Here is a 22,234-nt window from a genome sequence, read left to right as displayed (position 1 = left end):
CTGCAGACTCCTAAAGTAAGCTACTAGTAGTATCAAGAAGATAGAAGAAAAAAAAAACACCACAGGTAGGTGGTATACAATTATAGATGGACGAGCGACTGCCGACACAGAGGTAGCTACAGCCGTGGACTACCGTACTGCGTCTGCTGCTAATATAGACTGGATGATAATGATATAAAATATATATATATATATCACTACTGCAGCCGGACAGGTATATATTATATAATGACGGACCTGCTGGACACTGTCAGCAGCACTGCAGACTCCTAAAGTAAGCTACTAGTAGTATCAAGAAGATAGAAAAAAAAAAAAACACCACAGGTAGGTGGTATACAATTATGGATGGACGAGCGACTACCGACACAGAGGTAGCTACAGCCGTGGACTACCGTACTGCGTCTGCTGCTAATATAGACTGGATGATAATGATATAAAAAATATATATATATATATCACTACTGCAGCCGGACAGGTATATATTATATAATGACGGACCTGCTGGACACTGTCAGCAGCACTGCAGACTCCTAAAGTAAGCTACTAGTAGTATCAAGAAGATAGAAAAAAAAAAAACACCACAGGTAGGTGGTATACAATTATGGATGGACGAGCGACTGCCGACACAGAGGTAGCTACAGCCGTGGACTACCGTACTGCGTCTGCTGCTAATATAGACTGGATGATAATGATATAAAAAATATATATATATCACTACTGCAGCCGGACAGGTATATATTATATAATGACGGACCTGCTGGACACTGTCAGCAGCACTGCAGACTCCTAAAGTAAGCTACTAGTAGTATAAAGAAGATAGGGGAAAAAAAAAACACCACAGGTAGGTGGTATACAATTATGGATGGACGAGCGACTGCCGATACAGAGGTAGCTACAGCCGTGGACTACCGTACTGCGTCTGCTGCTAATATAGACTGGATGATAATGATATAAAAAATATATATATATCTCTACTGCAGCCGGACAGGTATATATTATATAATTAATGACGGACCTGCTGGACACTGTCAGCAGAATGCGTTTATAGAATAAAAACACCACACGACGAGTGTTTAACTTTTTCAGGCAGACAATCACAATATACTGGTGGTCAGACAGTGGTCACTGGTCAGTCACACTGGCAGTGGCACTCTGGCAGCAAAAGTGTGCACTGTTAAATAATATGTACTCCTGCTACTGCTCCCCAGTCTCCCCCACAATTAAGCTGTGTGAGCACTGAGCACTCAGCACAGTCAGATATACATAGATGATGCAGCACACTGAGGCTGAGCACAGATATGGTATACTGTTACTGTGTCACTGTGTATCGTTTTTTTTCAGGCAGAGAACGGATTATATTAAATAATAATATAATAAAAAAACTGCACTGGTGGTCACTGGTCAGTCACTAGTAAACTCTGCACTCTCTGAGTACTCCTAAGCTCCAGTAAATCAAGTGTCTCACTCTCACTCTCTCTCTTCTAATCTAAATGGAGAGGACGCCAGCCACGTCCTCTCCCTATGAATCTCAATGCACGTGTGAAAATGGCGGCGACGCGCGGCTCCTTATATAGAATCCGAGTCTCGCGATAGAATACGAGCCTCGCGAGAATCCGACAGCGGGATGATGACGTTCGGGCGCGCTCGGGTTAGCCGAGCAAGGCGGGAAGATCCGAGTCTGCCTCGGACCCGTGTAAAAAGCGTGAAGTTCGGGGGGGTTCGGTTTCCGAGAAACCGAACCCGCTCATCACTAGGTGTAATGCGAATAAAGGACACTACTGTGCTGTGTAATGTGAATTGGTACTATGCTGCGGCCAAACCTCTTTCCCGTAAGGCCGCTGTCCTTAATTTTAAAGTATGGTGTGGGAGAGGGAACCAATTCTTTTTCTGGCTCAGGGCACCAATATGTCTAGTTACTGCCCCCCCCCATATTGTTGCTTAGTTTAGTCAGACAGACGTTGCCCAATATTGGTGAATAATGTTGTGAGGTGGTCAACATTGAGTGGAAATGGCTGGAAATTAATGTTAATGAGCTTAATTATAGTATAGGAACAAAAAGGGCCAAAATGATGTGATTCTAGCAGTTTTTATCCCTTTAAAAAAATAAATAAATACAGATGCAAAACCAAAACACAAAGTTATTACATATCCAAAACACAGAGGTCGGCGCACATCTCTGATTGTAGTGAATATTATTGTGCATTTACGGCATAAAATATATGTGCTAAATTATTATTATTATTATTAATAATAATAATAATAATAATAATAATAATATTTTCTACTGTAAATGGATCCTAAATAACCTGGTACAACATTGCTTATGTATATAAATATATAACTAAAAAAGAAAAAGTTTCTACATAGAAAAAGCATGCAGAAAAGGCAAACTTACAGGATTAACACACAAAACATGAGATCCAGCAGTTGGAGGGTTACAGTATTAAGGGCCAGTGGGAGACTGTGACTGGAGACATTGCTGCTAATTAGGACTGTTTAATAGGAGACATGTGGAAGGCACTGGAGAATTGCAGACACCAGTCAGGGGACAGGTATAAGTACCTCTCGGCCAGCCACAGCGCAGTCTTCCTCGGACAGGCAGCTGGAGAACAAATCCTGGATAGATATAATCAGCGCTTGTGTATCTGATCTCCTGGGTTTTCCCAGACCCTGCAATGTGGCTTCTTCTGGGCACAGTCTGTGCCCAGATCTTCACTGCAGAAATGCAGTTTATAAGTAGTATTAATTCCACCAGGGGAGCGCAGTCTTCCAAGATCATTCTTGGATTCCAGGCCCCCTGGAACTTATCCTACCCATTCAGTGCCCAGCGTCTGGGCTCTGCCATGCAGTTGGCAATTGATAAGGTAAACCTGGAATGGGGTCCTACGCTCCTGGGTAACAGGACTTTGGAGTTTGTGTATGCTGACTGCGGCTGCAGTGCCAAAATATCCCTTAACGCCTTCATCAGCCAGTTTGAGGACTACCAAGTCTCTGCCCTCTTTGGGCCGGTTTGCCCTGAAGCCTCTGAGGTAGGACTGACTTTTATGCACTGCCATTTTTAATGTAGGTCAAAGTGAGTGAACTGTTAGCTAATATATGATTAGACATGTAGTAGGTCCATATTATTTTCCAGGAATAACCTTATTTATCTGTGTATCGGCATTTAACAATCTATTCTGTGGTTTGCTCTGCAGGCGTAGAATGGAACCTCTCGCCAACGTGGGGTATATTTTATGAATACTGCATACTAAGGGGCCGATTTATGAAAATCTGCAACTCTGCCCCGATACGTTTAATTTCTCATAGCTGGATTAAGAAATATTTTATCGGGGCAATTTAATAATAGTTTATTACTGCACCACAGTGTCAGTTCCCGGGATGTGGGAGAGGGATCCTAAGATCCCTCTCCTCTGAGAATGCCTCACTACAGCGGTTTACAACATCTGAGTATGGCACAAGAGGATGCCAAACTCCAAAAAGTTTTACTTTTTGGAGTTTGGTACATACTGTAAAGGTGAGATCGTAGTCCCTATTTATTATAATTATACAGTAGCCCATAGGCTTCCCGGGAATTTCATGCAATATTCTCAGAGGAAATCTTTTAACTTTTGTTCACTAGGCAAAATTGCCTTAAGAGTGTATTTGTAATAATTTGTACTGTACATTGCTATATATTTTAGTTTGTCATACTGTATGTGGTGGACTAAAAGACTGTGACTTTTGCGATCATATACAGGACAGTTAAAACAAAAGTATCCCTACTTAGAGCAGTTGTAAATCTTGTAATAAAGAGAAATTAGGACAATAGGTACCAAAGATGATGCGCTCGCCATTTATTGAAAATATAAATATATGTTTGTTTCAAATGTTGTCAACCGGTGGCAATATAAATAACTTGAAACGAGCTACAAATTTTCTCTGCATCCTCCATTGTGGTCAACAACAGTTTCCAGTCAAAGAAAAGAATTTCTGCATAGTAGGATGTAACGTGTCAGCTGGAATAGTCAGCACGTGACAGTCAATGCCGTCTTTCAGATCAGGCAGGGTATGACATCCTTCTTGCTACACCTGGTTCTTTTAAAATGCCCACATCCAAAAGTCTGATGGGGGGAGATCCAAGGATCAGATTAGCCTAGATGTCTAAAAGTAGTGTATGATGAGCCATTTTTAGTAAAGTATGTCATTAGCAATTGTAGCGCTCTTCCAATGATTTGTTTTGCCACTTGTTGATAAAAATTTAAAGTCAATGCACCTGTAGTACCTGTAGTACCTGTTGTCCAAATATTTCAAAATGACGGAACAACATAACAGTAATGTCAACACCAGCAGCTGTGCGCGTCAGAATGAAGTGAATCGCTCCTTTGAACGCCATCTAGTGGCTGCCAGTGCAGAAAACACTTTTTGGCTGTAGGACAAGCCTATCTCGTAATCACTGCATGGGACTGTGCGTGCACTCACTGGGACAGATGACATATCCTGACAGAGCCATACTGTACCTAAAATGTTGGGCCTGGGGCAAGATGGAAAGCTGATGCCCCCTGGCCCCCAGTTGTGGGTTATGCATATTCATAGGGACCGTTATCAACAAATGAACCAATATGATATCATTGTGGATACTTTGTTCTCCTCTCCCCAGGTCACCGGATTGCTGGCTTCCTTTTGGAACGTTCCAATGTTTGGCTTTGTCAGTCAGACACCAAAGCTGGATAACACCCGAATATATGACACGTATGTGAAAATGGTGTCACCCCTCCAGTGTATATCGGATGCCGTAGAGAAGACCCTGAAGTATTTTATGTGGAACTATATTGCTCTGTTTGGGGGATCAGCTGAGGGGTCAACTTGGGACAGAATTGATGAATTGTGGACGCTGCTGGAAAACCAATTACCTACGAACTTCACAGTCACAGCAAAGATAAAGTACGAACCAGGCAAACCAGGAAATCTCCGCGAGAACCTTCTCTTAGTTGCGTCAACTGCCCGAGGTATTGCAGATTTGCTTTGAGGTCCTGCCTACCATCACTGTCCTGCCTTTACTAACCCCTTCTTCCTAATGGGCCACCAGACACTTACTGTCAATAAATGACCACCGCAGTTTCCCAAGTGTAGGAGGGTAGTCGCTGCCTCCACAAGGCTCCTCCTTCTAGGATTGGGTGAAAGCTGGACTCCAGAACGCAGGACTGTACAGGCTCCTTGCAGTGACCCGTGCAGCTGTGTAGCTCTCTGTGCGTGTCCCAGTGTATGACACACAGCAAATGGTGCAGTGAGATGTACAGTACACAGCCCCCTCCTGACCCGCAGCTGCTGCACTCCGGCAGAGAGAATTGAACAGTTCAGACTCCGGAATGCCGGACTGGTTCCCTCCAGTGACTTTTCCCGTGGTGGAGCTCTCAGTGCCCGTCCCCGTGTATCTGACAGCTGTCACACAGCAAGTGGCGCAGGGAGACGTGCACAGAGGAGCTCTACAAGTGGCTGAGGTTGCTGCAGGTAGCTGGTCCGCTCCGGCTTTCCAGAGTCGGGACCGTTCCGGCTTTCACCTAACACAGCCTGTAACATGACAGTTAGGAGCTGATTAGTTAGTATTTTCCAGTCCTTTAAGTAAAAGCATATGGGTTGTCAAGGTGATGCCTTCCCCCTACATGGACCAAGACCAGTTACTCAATAACACGCTACATGCTGGGTCACAGGGTCACACATACGTGCACTACATCAGACATGTCAGTAGATTAACACATGCTTTTACAATGATGGGGGTCATTCCGACCTGATCGTAGCTGTGCTAAATTTAGCACAGCTACAATCACTGACACAGACATGCGGGGGGGGGGGGGGGCGCAGCACAGGGCTAGCCCACCCCGCATGTCTGTCCCGGCCCCACTGCACAAGTACAAAAGCATCGCCCAGCGGAGATGATCTTGTACTTGTAGAGTAACTCCCAGCCAGCGCAGCTTCTGCGGCTGGCCGGGAGTTACTTGTCGCTGCCAGGGTCGCAGCGGCTGCGTGTGACATCATGCAGCTGGGGTGGGCTGCCCCCCTGGCACGGTCCGGCCACACCTGCTTTGACCAGACTGCGTCCCGAAAACGGTGGCCAAACGCCGCCATGCCGCTCCCTCCCTCAAGCGACCGCATCTGCCTGTCAATCAGGCAGAGGCGATCGCTAGGCAATGACGGCCGTCAGCCATCTGGCATGCGCCGATGCACTGCGGTGCTGGCACATGTGTAGTTCTGACCCGATTGCACCGCTGCAAAAAACTGAATGACCCCCGATATACGCAAGGCACCAATTCCAATGCACCATGGCGTCAATACATGGATCAGTTTCTCTTCACTGTCCCTGCCGCAGTCCCGGCCCATGACATAACTCAGCGCACCTGCCCCTCAAAATCCTTTTTATTGCTGTGAATGTAAATTGCACTTTCCCAGCAGTGAAGGAGTGTCAGGTCAATAAGTTGTGTTGCTGAATGCAGGGGTAGCACCCACGCCCCAACTATACCCCCTACTGGCGAGTCGAGAGAACTAAAGAAAGAAATGTAAACAATAAGAAATATCTATTTATACATTTATACTACTAAAAGACGTACATCAAATGATATCAAGGTCTGTAGTTAATATCAGCATTGTCTGCCGCTGTGAATACTCAAGCCCCCCCCTCACCACAAGCAACCAGCATTCACTGCTCACCTGGGGGTATTGCTCACAGTGAAAGTTTGATGTTATTCTCCCTTCTTCCAGTTATTATATTAGTGGCGAGCTCTGACGATGCCAGATTGATTCTGCTGGAGGCCGAAAATCAGGGACTGACGGAGGGGAATTATGTATTTATTATGGTGCAACAATTTGAAGTCAGTGGATTTCTGGTGAGTCTGTATGTTAGAAATCATTCACTTGCTTCTATATACTATTTATATATACATACTGTATTAGAGATAAACACAGACTCCGTATTTTGGTTTTGCCTCTAATTTATGGTTGTGTTTTGGATTTGTAGTTCTTTAAAAATTAATAAAAGTACCTAACATGGGCCCTCATTCCGAGTTGTTCGCTCGCAAGCTGCTTTTAGCAGCTTTGCACACGCTAAGCCGCCGCCTACTGGGAGTGAATCTTAGCTTATCAAAAGTGCGAACGAAAGATTAGCAAAATTGCGAATAGACACTTCTTAGCAGTTTCTGAGTAGCTCCACACTTACTCTGCCACTGCGATCAGTTCAGTGCTTGTCGTTCCTGGTTTGAAGTCACAAACACACCCAGCGTTCGCCCAGACACTCCTCCGTTTCTCCAGCCACTCCCGCGTTTTTCCCAGAAACGGTAGCATTTTTTCGCACACACCCATAAAACGGCCAGTTTCCGCCCAGAAACACCCACTTCCTGTCAATCACATTACGATCACCAGAACGAAGAAAAAACCTCGTAATGCCGTGAGTAAAATTCCTAACTGCATAGCAAATTTACTTGGCCCAGTCGCACTGCGGACATTGCGCATGTACATTAGCGACTAATCGCTCCGTTGCGAGAAAAAAATAACGAGCGAACAACTCGGAATGACCCCCATAGTGTAATTGACCTGTTATTGTTCCTATAGTATTATTAACATCAGTAACATTCATTTCCAGTTAATTCTGACCACCTCACAATATTGTTTTCAGCAATAACCGACAGGCCAGCGACACAAACACACGGCAATTTAATATAATATAGCACTTCTATGAAACATTGCGGCACCGCAGCAGCAGATAGGAGAGATGTTTAATAAACTATACAAACCTATAGAAAAAAATTCATTAATCAAGAACTACTAGCCTAAAAGTCAAAGGGGGTCATTCCGAGTTGATCGCTAGCTGCATTTGTTCGATCAGGCTAAAAAACAACAGTTCTGCGCATGCGGCGCAATGCGCACGCATGTTGTACGGGCACAACGAACGATGTAGTTTTGCACAGGGTCTAGCAAAGCTTTTCAGTCACACTGCTGACCGCAGAGTGATTGACATGAAGTGGGCTTTTCTGGGTGTCAACTGACCGTTTTCAGGGAGTGTTCGGAAAAACGCAGAGAGCCAGGAAAAACGCAGGCGTGGCTGGGCGAACGCAGGGCGTGTATGGGACGTCAAAACAGGAACTGAACAGTCTGAAGTGATCACAAGCGCTGAGTAGGTTCTGAGCTACTCAGAAACTGCACAAAAAAACGTTGTAGCCGCTCTGCGATCCTTTCGTTCACACTTCTGCTAAGCTAAAATACACTCCCAGTGGGTGGCGGCATAGCGTTTGCACGGCTGCTAAAAACTGCTAGCGAGCGATCAACTCGGAATGACCCCCAAGGCCACTATAGGTGATTGCTGCAAAGTATAGTATTAAATTAGATCACCATTAAATCTACAGATCTTTCCATCCTGCGGGTAATTGCCTATATGTGTGTACACATTATAGCAGCAATTACCCGCAGCCTGCCCTGGACTAGCTGTGGATATGCATAATGATTTCCTATGGAAGTGGGTGTATACACACGTGTCAGTGAATAGTTGCAGGCGCACTATTCGCTGCAATTAAGTCGTATTTGCTGCAAATAGATGTTAGGATGACAAATAGAAAAAAATAGAACTGCACATATCATCCAAATAGGGACATTTATTAAATAACACACATACCTCCCAACACGACCCTCTCCAGGAGGGACAGAACGCTCTGCTCCTGGACTTCCCTCTTAATGTATGATTGCCATCACCTGTACTGAAACGCCTTTCTTATCCAGTAACCTGTTCAAAACAGGTGCCAGCAATCCTAAATTAAGACAAAAGTCCAGAAGCAGAGCATTGTGTCCCTCCTGGAGAGGGTCATGTTGGGAGGTATGAACACAATATATAAAAAAAAGACAATTTGTCAATCACTGAGGAAGCCGCTGACGCCGAACTAAAGCGGAGAAACGCATATGTGGAGGTTTTAATACGTGAGTTCACAGCCGGCCGGCCAAACTGTTTAACAGGAAATCTTGTGGGCATAACTGCATGATGGCTTACTAACAATTCGTCACCTGGACCCCAGTGCTAAGGGGGAATAGGGAGTGCGCTCTCAGACCAGAGTGCCTTAATTAGCCAATCTAGTGATTAGAGACTGCCTGTTAACAAACTGCCCTTGTGCTAAAGGGAATAATAACTGTAAACTTATAACAACCGCTTTGCTGATATACTAACCAGTTCGTGGGACATTGCATTACAAGAGACTGTTAATCAATATAACCCCAGTGCTAGAGGGGTATAACAATTGAAGTTTAACACTGCTCTGCTGCTATACTAATAAAACCTGTGGACATTTAATCACCTGTTGTGCATTGCGGGGACGCCTGCAATGTTATAGGAGTCACCTATGAATGGATTTATAAATCAGTGAAACGATCACATGTGTTTAAAGCATAATACCCATGTGTGTGTCATTGTTATTTTAGGTTTTTAGGAGGTATTGCGGATATTAGCTAGCATCTCAATTGTTTTATGTTATAATATTTTATAATCCGGCCGGATATTGTACAAATTGTCTTTTTTTATATATATTGTGATATTTAATAAATGTCCCTATTTCGATGTTATGCGCAGTTCTATTTTTTTCTATTTGTTGCACTAAGTGGGGTCGGAGAAGCCAGGCCCTAAGAACGTGCGGCTATCACCCAATACAAACATTGGCGCCCAATTTCTCTTTTTTCTATATATAGATGTTAGGATGAACCTGAGCACATCTGTATTCAAAACAGCAAATCACAGGCTGAGATTAGCTGCCTTGTAGAAAAGATAATAAATGAGTAAGTTAATAACCTGCTTTTCCAACCAGCAAATCACAGGCTTTATTCTAATACAGGCTATTGAAGCCATATTAACAGCCTACTAGAAATGATAATACATTAATAAGTTATTAACAAACTTCTCCAAGCAACAAATCACAGGCCTCAGGTCAGTACATGCTATTCGAACTAGAGTAACAGACTAAAAGAACTCTAGGCTGTCAAAACTCTAGTACTGCACGTACAAATGAGAGTCAGCTTTTTCATAAGCAGAAACATTATTAGTAAGAGCAGGGTCTGTCAGTTCACTAGGAAGCAGTTACTGTATATCACTGAGGTTTGTGAAGCATCCAGTCTGTGGTAGAGGGCAGCCATTTTATTGTTGAACAATTTTTCAAAAGAATGTAATTTCAACTCAGAAGGAATCAGTGGCAGCACCTATTTTGTGTGCTGAATCAATATCCCTGAGAACATTTTCCTTTTACTAGGATACAATGACAGCACAACACTGAGGTAATTTGTCAAGTGTATGGTCTAAGGTAGCCATTTTATGAATTTCCACGATACTCATGAGTCTGTTGGAGGCAGCCATTTTGTGAGCTTAACCAATGTTCTCGAGAATGCGGCTTCTCACTAACTGGTGTCATTTTACACTGCGTAATCTTTAGTGATTTCATCGATTGTATTCTCATAACTATTAAATAGATGTAGAAAGTGGCCACCAGCCTCCATATAATAGAATATATGTTCATTTCCAGGAAGTGTTTTGGAAAGACACCTTAATCAGTGGCAGAGGTGAGAACATCATACGGGCCTATGACTGTGTGCTCATGATAGCCCTGAACTCCAGTAACAGCTACACCTTATTTATGAAGCAGGTCTACGACAAGCTGCGGGGTCCCCCGTTCTACAGCGAGATCTCCTCAGAGTACCAGGTGCATTTTAATCCTTCTACTTGCACCCATTGTACCTTGTCTTCAGCCTGTTGTGTAGCAACAACATATAGCCTGCAGGTCTCAGAGGTCTTATCTAGGTCCATAGAGAGGTATAAAGCAACCATATGGTTGTATACGGCTTCTGGCTGTGAAAAAAAAGGTGGATAGGGTGTTGTAATAATCCGTAACTCAGTGGGAGAATTTTAATTTTGGAGGATATGGATTTGCATCACGTAATATATATATATATATATATATATATATTTTTTTTTTTAACTCTTCTGTATATTGTTGCTCAGTCCAAATACAGGAATGGGTAATAAATGTGATTTTAGTGGCATTTACCATGGAACGATTTCTAGTGCCAGTTGGGAGGGTTGAGTACCTCAGAAGCTCCTGGGATTTTCATGCACAACACCGCTACAGAAAATGGTGTACAGAACGGACAACATCCAGTGGGGATCCGGTCAGCATACCGCTATTCGGGATGTTGGAATACTGATGCCAGGATCCCGTCATCTTTCACAGTGCCGGCGTCGGAATGCCGACTGTAGGCATACCAAAGGTAAGTATGCTGGGGCTGGTTAGGATTAGGACGCAGGGTGGGGGGCTAGGTTTAGGCAATATAGGGAAGGTTAGGGTTAGGCTGCGGGGATGGGAGGGTTAGGGTAAAGCATTAAGAGGTGAGGGCTAGGCTACGGTGGGGTGGGGAGGGTTAGGGTGCGGGATGGCAGGGTTAGGGTAAAGCATTAAGAGGTGAGGGCTAGGCTACGGTGGGGTGGGGAGGGTTAGGGTGCGGGGATGGGAGGGTTAGGGTAAAGCATTAAGAGGTGAGGGCTAGGCTACGGTGGGGTGGGGAGGGTTAGGGTGCGGGATGGGAGGGTTAGGGTAAAGCATTAAGAGGTGAGGGCTAGGCTACGGTGGGGTGGGGAGGGTTAGGGTGCGGGGATGGGAGGGTTAGGGTAAAGCATTAAGAGGTGAGGGCTAGGCTACGGTGGGGTGGGGAGGGTTAGCGTACGGGGATGGGAGGGTTAGGGTAAAGCATTAAGAGGTGAGGGCTAGGCTACGGTGGGGTGGGGAGGGTTAGGGTGCGGGGATGGGAGGGTTAGGGTAAAGCATTAAGAGGTGAGGGCTAGGCTACGGTGGGGTGGGGAGAGTTAGCGTGCGGGGATGGGAGGGTTAGGGTAAAGCATTAAGAGGTGAGGGCTAGGCTACGGTGGGGTGGGGAGGGTTAGAGTGCAGGGATGGGAGGGTTAGGGTAAAGTATTAAGAGGTGAGGGTTAGGCTACAGTGGGATGGGGAGGGTTAGGGTGCGGGGGTTGGAGGGTTAGAATACTCACCTGGCAGATGTAGGGTTGCTGCGCATCTGGATCCCAATACCATCCCCATCCAATGAACGCCTTGATAAAAAGAGGTCAGAGGAGATTGGTTCAAGCTGGCAGGTAGGACACAAATAAATAACCATGTACAGGTTGAGTATCCCATATCCAAATATTCCGAAATACGGAATATTCCGAAATACGGAATTTTTGGAGTGAGACTGAGATAGTGAAACCTTTGTTTTCTGAGGGCTCAATGTACACAAACTTTGTTTAATACACAAAGTTATGAAAAATATTGTATTAAATGACCTTCAGACTGTGTATATAAGGTGTATATGAAACATAAATGAATTGTGTGAATGTAGACACTCTTTGTTTAATGTACAAAGTTATAAAAAATATTGGCTAAAATGACCTTCAGGCTGTGTGTATAAGGTGTATATGAAACATAAATGAATTGTGTGCTTAGATTTAGGTCCTATCACCATGATATCTCATTATGGGATGCAATTATTCCAAAATACGGAAAAATCCCATATCCAAAATACCTCTGGTCCCAAGCATTTTGGATAAGGGATACTCAACCTGTATTACAGCAGTGGTACGCAGAAGAGCGTCTTTAAACGTGCTATATATTGGACCTAGAAGTGGATGGGCTACCGCAGCAGATGACCACATCAGGTCCTGCTCCTGAAACTGAGGCAACGGTGGGCCAGGCTCCCCAAAGCCGCACAAGTCTCAGAACCTGCCGCTACCTGCAGAATTTGCCATAAACAACATGATCCAACCTTCCTTGTGCCAATGCTTCAGGCTAGTGATGGTGGTGAGATGGTGAGAGGAATATTTTCTTGGCTCGCATTAGGCCCCGGCCTTTATACCAAGTGAACATTGTACTACCCTATACTAGAAGATGCAAGATATAAAGCTGCCTCTGAGTGTATAGAGAACTAGTTTTTTCAAAACACATAGTATATATATATATATATATATATATATATATATACTATATGCATATATAGTATACTTGAATACACATGAGAAGTGACTAGTTGACGTGTGTGTTACAGGTCAGCCCATATGCCGCCTACCTCCATGATTCAGTATTACTTTACGTGATGGGGTTAAAGGAAGCTCTCAAACATGGGCGAAATATCACAGACGGGCGTGCCCTGGTGCAAAGCCTGAGGGGGTACAATCAGGAACAACTGTTTGGTGAGAAAAACGTCTTATTTCACCCCCCATCGTTTGTGAAAGGATAACCAAATTGTTGCTATTAATTAATGCTGCTCTCTGGTAGAAAAACAAGCCTATACTACCACTGGGGCAGATGTACTAAGCCTCGGAGAGAAAGTACCAGCCAATCATGTTACAGGCTGTGCTTGAGCAATGACAGTTAGGGGCTGGTTGGTTAGAACTTTATCTCTCTCCGAAGCTTAGTACATAGACCCCACAGCCTGTAACATGACAGTTAGGAGCTGATTGGCTGGTACTTTATCTCTCTCCACTTTATCACTGTCCAAGGTACAACCACACATTACAGAGTGTTCTCTACAGACAGACACATTTACACACGTCATGCAACACCACTGAAGCCCATTCTGACAAATGCTTTCCCGAATGAGCCATTAATGGGAAAGTGTAACCCATGATCTAGCATTACATTTACCCTCAAACATGTTATAGTGCTGGACTTCTGAGCGGCCATTTTTCTCAGCCGTCAGCCTCCGGGGATTAATAGGACAGGTTGTGTATCAGGTCTCATGGTTTAGGAAACCTATTAGATAATGACGGACTGTACATCACAGCTGAATTTCATTGTCATTTGTTAGGAGTGACTGGTCTGCTGAACATTGATACGAAGGGAAAGCGATTCATCGATTACTCCGTGTATGATCTGCAGCTGGTGGGGAACGAGTCTCGCTTTGTCCCTGTCTTGCAGTATGACAGCTATAGGAAGGAGATCAGGTAAGTACCTGTGTGCATAAGGCAGAGGGACTCTCTGATACAGGCCTGGCAGCAGCCTATTAACGCATCTTCTTGATTTCTCTCAATTGAGAAGTGTGACCCTTATGTTTGTTGGTTTAGCCCCACAGGTGCTTTCTCCCGCATCACCTGGCCTGGGCCTACGCGCCCCAAGGACAGACCGGACTGTGGCTTCAGCAATGAGCTGTGCAGGGTGGCTGGAATCAGTAAGTGCTCACTGTGACACTGACAATCCTCCACCCCTACCTTTCTGTTACCTCTCAGTCATCGCCTGTATCATCATAGCCAGGCCCCATGGAAAGGCTGGGCCAATTACAAGTGTACCCCCGGTATGGTGCCCCTGATCAGTAACACCGGTTCACTTAGCATCATATAACCACCAGTTATGGTAGCCAGTGTCTGCTCGCACCTTCATAGGCTATGTCGCTGTGCGCAGAAAGAAGTTCTGTGAAACAACCTGCACAGTTGCAAGAAGATGGTTTGCCGGCAGCTGGTGGTTAATTGAATCTGGCCAACAATAGTTCAGAGAGTCAGTGCCCGTCGACTGAGCTATCATTCTCCGCATTCGATCCTATCGCCAACTTATTACTTATAGAGTTAAATTATCCTTTGTTGCTGAACCACCGACATAGCAACAGTGCTCGTGTGTACAAACTCTTAGGCTAAGTACAGACCACAGCGACCGAGCAGCTGATGCGCCATCGCACCGACCGAGTAGCCGATTAGGTAAGCAATACCAATTGGCCGCTTGATATGTCGGTCCTGACATCCCAACTGTGCGGTATTTGAACCAGTGTCAATGTCGACAGTCCCTGCAGCCAGGGTACATGCGGTCGGCAGGTGACCAGTACATACAGCAGACATGATGATATATCTATACATACAGTATATCGCCATCAGCTGTACTGCCGGACTGATACAATATGTCTGTGAATGATGCCATTCACAGACATACAAAGTTTTCACGCACTGATGACCTACAAATACATCATTCGTCACTCAAATGAATGATATATCTGAGAGAGAATTAATTCTATAATTTTAAATAATGGTTCTGTTTAAATTAGGCTGACATTCAGAAATTAGGATTTCTCTTTAAAGTTAATCCTTAGATATTTTCTCAAGAGCTGCTTAGTTTGGATTCCCACATACTTCTCAGCAAAGTTTCTGTATGTCTATTGTTTCAGTTATACAAATGTTGCGATAATACTCCTACCAAGGTTAACACCTGCATTGTCATGGATAGCGAACAAAGACTTTTTAATACTTGCTAAATTCTTAGGAATGACTAGAAATTATAATTATTTGCTTGTTAAAAATTTAGCCAATAATGCCCTCTGCTGTTGATACAAAATTGAGCTTAATGTGTTTACGTGACATTTATATCAAGATTTTCACACATTCTCAGAATATGAGATGATGTCTACTCAGGAAAACTTTATAAAGCCTAGTAATTTTAATAAACGTCAGACTATGGTATGATACACCACTGTGCACGTGTCCTTGCACTCCGGCCGGTTGATTGACACTTTTCTGTTTTGCTCTTTTCCAGACACCCCAGTAGTCGCTCTGATTGTCACCCTCATAGTAACGGCTGTGATCGGTCTGATGTTTGTGTTATTCCTCTTTGTTCAGAAGGGAAAACTGAGAAAACAGTATGACAGTAACAGCAGCTGGTGGCAAATTAAGTATGAAGACATCACAATTCTAAGAGACAACAAGGTCAGGATTTATCATGGCTGGTATGGAACAAAATATGATTTGGCAACTCACTTTTCATTAGATTGCAAGCTCCACTTCACAGGCTTTCTGCACCTTTTTTTTAGCCAGTTAGTATAAAGGTGCATTAATGTTTTTCAAATCATTAGAATCCATATATATTTACTTTTATTTTAATGTGTATTTAACTTCTCTATTGGATGTTTTTGCATGTTACATACATTGGGGGAGATGTACCAAACCAAGGAGAGAGACAAAGTACCAGTCAGTTCCTAACTGTCATTTTTTAAACATAGCCTGTAACATGGCAGTTAGGAGCTGATTGGCTGGTATTTTATCTCCCTCCACTTTACCTCGCTCCAAGGTTTGATACTTCTCCCCCTTTGTAATACTGAACTTAATAGTAGTTACTTCCTATAAAACTGCTATTTCTGCTACTGATCAATATTTCTGAGTATGTTCTTGTACCTTCCAGTAACGCATATTGGTTTAGTGTATAGGAGTAAAGTCTTATGTCATTAAATACTATGAAAGACATCGATGTTAGCATTGATATTCTGGTAAATGAATTACTCCTTTCATCCCACAGAACAATCCTGGGACACCCTCAAATACCCCGACATCTAAAAGATTTGGGAGTTTTGGGTCCAGTGCGGTCCTGTCCAGCAACAAGAGCTGCGGTTTCACCGACAAGCAAGGCAAAGAGATATTCTACACTACCATCGGCGTCTACCAGGTACTGCGCTTCCACTACAGCCGCCGACATTCCGGGCGTATCGCACGGTATTTAGTGACGCAAGCACTTTCTAGAATTATCATGCTGATCCAAGGCCGGTGCAACTATCAGGCAAAGCTAGGCCTCCGCTTAGGGCGCCAAGGCTTAATCGCCACCTAAGACACTGAATGAGTGGCGTAATGTCATGCCCAGCACAAAGTGATTCAGATGCCACCTGCCGCTCGTGCATTAGTAATGGGCAGTGAGTGTGGCACTAGGCTACCATGTTACATCCTGGTGCCACCCTCCCGGGAATAGACAGTGCCTCCATGCCACAGAAACCCCAGCGCTTGCAAATAAAATGCCAATTAGTCTGTCTCCTGTGTTGGCAGCTAATTTCCATGTTTAGAAACATCCAGTTTACCACACGGAAGTAATTCCTTTATTAAATCTGGGCTCCCGCAATTGTTTTATTTTTTTTGCAGCAGAATTAATTTTATTTCTTTTGCTGTAGTGATGTCATTCGTTCCTGCCGAGTTGATTGGATAAATGCTGACTTAGCCCACACAAGCAGTGATGGCGGCACTTCAATATGCAGACGCCACGCTGATATACATAAAATATAGAATAAAATCCATAGGGTAAAGCAATGGGAATATATAATTGTAATACACTCTGTTTATAATAATTATATATACTGTATAACATATATATATATATATATATATATATATATATATATACAGTATGTAGTCTAGGATAGTGGCACTATTTTGAATGTACACTGGGATATGTGCAAAATAACATAAAACAATAACTAGTTAAAAGATGCAATTATAATCCAGATAAGATACAGACAAATATAAATTTTTTTGCGCGTACCGGCAATAATCTTGGGATACAGATGTTCACAGTTTGAGTAGCTCCCACTTCAGATCTACAGCAGCCGGTCTTCTGGATCATCCAATCCTGGATAGAATCCAGTTCTCTATCCTCCAAGACTTCAAAAGATTGCAATAAATGCTGCGGAAAGCCCCGCAAAAGTGTTGGCAATAGACCAGTGTTATAAATAGTGCCTAAAAGTGTTGACAATATATGGTTAGTATTCGTTACAAGACATGTACTTCCATGCCATATGGTGTCTTCTTCATGTATTGGAATCAAGAACATGTATGTCCACATACTGTGTAATAAATAGAAAAGGGGTTACATTTATTAAAAAAGAGAAAGAAAACAAACCCTACAAATTTGTCAATAAACCCATAAGCATATCCATATACTGTAAGTAATAGAGGAGGCGTTCTGATGCGTTTCATCCTTCTTCAGGGGGAGCAGGTGAATACAGAAGGATCTCTGGCTATACACATATATAGTATTTACTTTATCTGTCATTTTTTTCACATTTTAGTTTTTTACACTGCTGAAGTAAAATAGATTAAAAAAATTGGATGTCTGCTGCCCCCCCTTCCCCCCCATATGAGGATTCTGCAAAGTTTTCTGGGAGAGGGGTTAGAAGGATTCCTCCCCGACACTGTTTGCTCGCATATGCGCAGTCTTATGATGACGTATGTGCGGTAGCGCAGCCATACCCAAACCCTGTAACTAGAGCGGTCACACGCAGTCCCTGGATGGGAATAATGTTAAATTCCAGCGATCCTCGTTTTCTTTTTGCTGCAATACGCAGCTATAAAAATTTACTATAATTATGTTGATCAATTTCCAATACATAATGTGCTCCTAAATCAGTGGCTTAACTAGAAATTTTTCTCCCCCAAGCCAACAAATTCTCTGGCGCCCCCCCACCCCCCATCCCCCATAACTGGCACTAGTAAAGCGATGAACCCCAGTTTTGCAACCTGCACGCCCAGACGTTAGCCACCACGGGAAAGAAAAATAATCCTGATTCATGCCCCTTACATTATTTGTCATTTTTTCCTCTGTATAGTAATGCCCAGTATACATTATGCCACATACTGCAATGGCCCTTAGACATTATACCACACACAATAATGCATATGACACAATATGCACACACCATAATGCCCCGAAACATTATGCCACACACCGTAATGCCCCCGACACATTATGACAGAAATCGCAATGCCCGTTATACATTATGCCACACACTGCAATGACCCTGAGACATTATACCACAATGCCCGTTATACAGTATATCACGCACCGTAATGCCTGTGACACATACCGCAATGCCTGTTATACCCTATGCCACACACTGCAATGCCCGTTATACATTATGCCACACTGCAATGCCCCTGAGACATTATACCACATACCACAATGCCCGTGATATAGTATGCCACACACCATAATGCCTGTGACACATTATGACACACCGCAATGTCCGTGATACATTATGCCACACACCGTAATGCCCATTACACATTAAGTCCTACAGTAAGGCTTCTAATTACTTTTAAATTACCTGCTCGTTGCCAGGGGTTTCATGCTCTTGGTTCCATGCACAATGCCAGAGGTTTTCATGCTCAGGGTGTCATGCTCGTTGCCAGGGGTTTCATTCACTGGGTGTCATGCTCGTTGCCAGGGGTTTCATGCACTGGGTATCATGCTCGTTGCTAGGGGGTAATGCTTGTTGCTTGGGCTGTGCTCCCAGTGCCACATATGCCCCCAGTGCCAGATATTCCCCCACAGTGCCAGGTACACACATGTCCCCAATGCCAACTATGCCCCCCCCCCCCCAAGTGCCAGGTACACATATACCCCCCAGTGCCAACTATGCTCCCCCTCCTCCAGTGCCAAATATGCTCCCCCAGTGCCAGGTACAACTCAACCCCCGCTGCCCCACTGTTTTGTGAAGGAGGGACATGGAGGGCAAAGCGCGCGCCTCTTCTGTGTCTCCGGCGTGTCTGTTAAATGAAGTGCTGGTTCGTGAGCCAATCAGAGCTCACGAATGGGCACTTCATTTAACTGACACGCTGGAGACGCAGGAGGGACACAGGAGAGGCGCGCACTGTGCCCTCCGTGTCCCCCCTTCACAGCAGCAGCTAGGGCGCCAGCGGAGGGAAGGAGGGAGACAGCAGATTGACATGCGGACGGCTCGTCCGCATGTCAATCTGCGCTAAATCAGTGGCGGCGTTCCCCGCAGCCCTGCGCCTCCAAGCCACCGCGAGGGCTGCGGGGGCAGTAGTTACGCCACTGTCCTAAATGCAATGTATATCCTTGTGCAAGAAGATGTAGAATAAACGTACTGTTATACTCATTCAAAACAATGTTAACGTATCACACAATTGCGCACATTTCTATGGAAACCATAAAGCTCCGTAGTAATAAAGTGAAAAGGATTGTAAAGAAAGTACAGGCAATTTAAAAAAAAGATTTTCTACTTCCAGATTGGTTTATGCATGTGTTCCGGGGGGTCATTCTGAGTTGATCGCTAGCTGCCGTTGTTCGCAGCGATCAGGCTAAAAATCGGCATTTCTGCGCATGCGTATGATCCGCAATGCGCACGCGCGACGTACCAGTACAAAGCCCATTGTGGTTGTGCACAGGTTCTAGCAAAGTTTTTAGTCGCACTGACCGTTTTTAGGGGGTGTTTGCAAAAACGCAGGCGTGTCTGAAAAAACGCAGGCGTGGCTGGGATTTCGCTGGGCGGGTGTATGACGTCAAATCCAGACACGAATAGGCTGAAGTGATCGCAAGTGCTGATTAGGTTCAGAGCTGCTCTGAAACTGCACAAACTGTTTTTTGCAGAGCTCGGCTGCACATGCGTTCGCACTACTGCTAAGCTAAAATACACTCCCAGTGGGCGGTGGCATAGCGTTTGCACGGCTGCTAAAAACTGCTAGCGAGCGATCAACTCAGAATGACCCCCATCATCCCTACACCATGTGCCGCAATGATATAAGCAACTGTGTCTCATGGTAAAAAGTCTTAGTTAAAAGTGCAGAAAGAAGCAGATAAAGCTAATAAGTGTCAGAGACTAGGATATTAAGAGGTGGGAGACTAGGATATTAAGAGGTCTATTCATGAAGCAGTGAAAAGAGTGGATAAGTGAACCAGTGTAGAAGTTGCCCATGGCAACCAATCAGCTGCTCTGTATCATTTTATAGTATGCAAATTGTAAATGCCACTTTATTGCTGATTGGTTGCCATGGGTAACATCTCCACTGGCTCGCTTCTCTACACTTTTCACTGCTTCATGAATAGACCCCTTGAGCCATCATATTGTGTTTAATGTATTTAGTTACTGACTCGCCAGATCCCGTAATTTGGCTACTGGTGTAATATACATTTATACCACTAGAGGGAGCCTCTTTGGCACACCCCACCACCCCTAAATTGTGGCACGCTCCCCAATACGTTATTAACTTTCTATGTCCCTTCTGGTTTCCTTTTTTTGCGGCTCGGGGGACAGGTGAACAGTGTGCAGGCTACACAAAAGAGTAAAAGACAAAGTGGAGATCAGAATGCACAGGTAGGAGGCAGAGATTGGGCCAGGAGTGACCCAGGTGTCTTATGACACGAAGACCCAGTTGGCAGGGCGCTATTGATGTTTATTGTCACACATGAGACCGCAGAGAATGAAGACTAGTCTGTAACAAGGAATGAAGGTCGAACAGCCGAGGCCTTTATGCTCTGGCCCCGATACAGCTTTAGCTTGCTGCAAAAGGGTCAAAGGTTACACACATAGGCACAGTGGTGGGCTTAGTATGACGCAATTTGGCATGCATAAATGTAAGGAGGTATATACAAGCTGCAATCTGCAAGACTTTCCACTAACGTGGGCCATAAGCTCATGGGACGGCCTCCTGGTGGATCTTTCCCGACTTAACCATAGAGTTTTATGGGAGTCAGCATAGGGGATAGCCAAAGTGGGTTGATTCCCTCAGCCCAGGGGTTCTCAACTCTAGTCCTAAAGTGCCCCCAACAGGTCATGTTTTGTGGATTTCTTTAATCACGCACAGGTGAGTTCATCTATTTTACTGGCTCAGTAATTATCACATGTGCTTCTGCTGGCAAAAAACATGACCTGTTGGGAAAACTTGAGGGCTGAGGCTGAGAACCACTGCATTAGCCGAACATAATTGAATGCTTCTTTAATTCAGAACCCTCAGTATGCTTTAGTACCCGCCCTACATTGGCTTTTGGGTTATCAGACAAGGCTCATACTCTATGTACTCTACCACTGATTTGTATTCCAGGGTAATCATGTGGCTCTGACGTACCTCAGCGATGAAGCCGCAGCCTGCCGGGTTAGGAAGCCGTCTGTCCTGAAGGAATTCCACATGGTAGGACAAGTCTCTGACCCGTGTGCTCTGCAGTGATGTGTGGGCTGGATCAGTTACACGCTACGCTGTGTACAGATGGAGCCCTGCTCATTTATCCCTTTAATAGGATTATAATAATAATAATAATTTTATTTATATAGCGCTCTTTCTCCAATAAGACCCAAGGCGCTTAACAGATACATAGCATAATATAGTACAGAAAATAATGAAGTACATTTTCATAAAATACAGAAGCATGAAGATACTAAAAGGGACATTATGGAAATGCTTGAGTAAACAGGAAAGTCTTGAGTCTACTTTTGAAGGATTCTATAGTTGGGGCCTCTCACACTGTGCGGGGAAGTGAGTTCCATAGAGTCGGAGCCGCATGACTAAAAGCTCGACCCCCAGATGAATTACGGTAGATTCTAGGTACTGCTAAAAGTCCTTCATCTACAGATCGCAGTAATCGAGTGGGCCAGTATGGGGTCAGAAGCTGTTTCAGGTACCTTGGGCCCTGGTCATGTAATGCTTTGAAACTCAGTAAGCAAATCT

The 22,234-nt window shown here is 44.3% G+C and overlaps 1 protein-coding gene across 1 annotated transcript in view; it reads left to right on the top strand.

Moving 5' to 3' along the window:
• LOC135057435 (guanylate cyclase 2G-like) overlaps positions 1-22,234 on the top strand; it is a 213,686-nt gene that overhangs the window by 99,861 nt on the left and 91,591 nt on the right. Inside the window, exons 2-12 of the mRNA XM_063963329.1 lie at positions 4,637-4,985; positions 6,733-6,857; positions 10,518-10,694; positions 13,084-13,228; positions 13,846-13,981; positions 14,102-14,205; positions 15,390-15,449; positions 15,552-15,721; positions 16,308-16,454; positions 20,827-20,886; positions 21,614-21,700. Of these exons, the coding sequence (XP_063819399.1) occupies positions 4,673-4,985; positions 6,733-6,857; positions 10,518-10,694; positions 13,084-13,228; positions 13,846-13,981; positions 14,102-14,205; positions 15,390-15,449; positions 15,552-15,721; positions 16,308-16,454; positions 20,827-20,886; positions 21,614-21,700 (1,524 nt within the window). The 5' untranslated portion in view covers positions 4,637-4,672. The remainder of the gene's footprint in view (positions 1-4,636; positions 4,986-6,732; positions 6,858-10,517; positions 10,695-13,083; positions 13,229-13,845; positions 13,982-14,101; positions 14,206-15,389; positions 15,450-15,551; positions 15,722-16,307; positions 16,455-20,826; positions 20,887-21,613; positions 21,701-22,234) is intronic.

The sequence above is a fragment of the Pseudophryne corroboree genome, chromosome 3, assembly GCF_028390025.1.
Source record: "Pseudophryne corroboree isolate aPseCor3 chromosome 3, aPseCor3.hap2, whole genome shotgun sequence".
NCBI lineage: Eukaryota > Metazoa > Chordata > Amphibia > Anura > Myobatrachidae > Pseudophryne > Pseudophryne corroboree.
The sequence above is the reverse complement of the archived record's forward strand: the minus strand, read 5'-3'. Positions and strand labels throughout refer to the sequence as shown.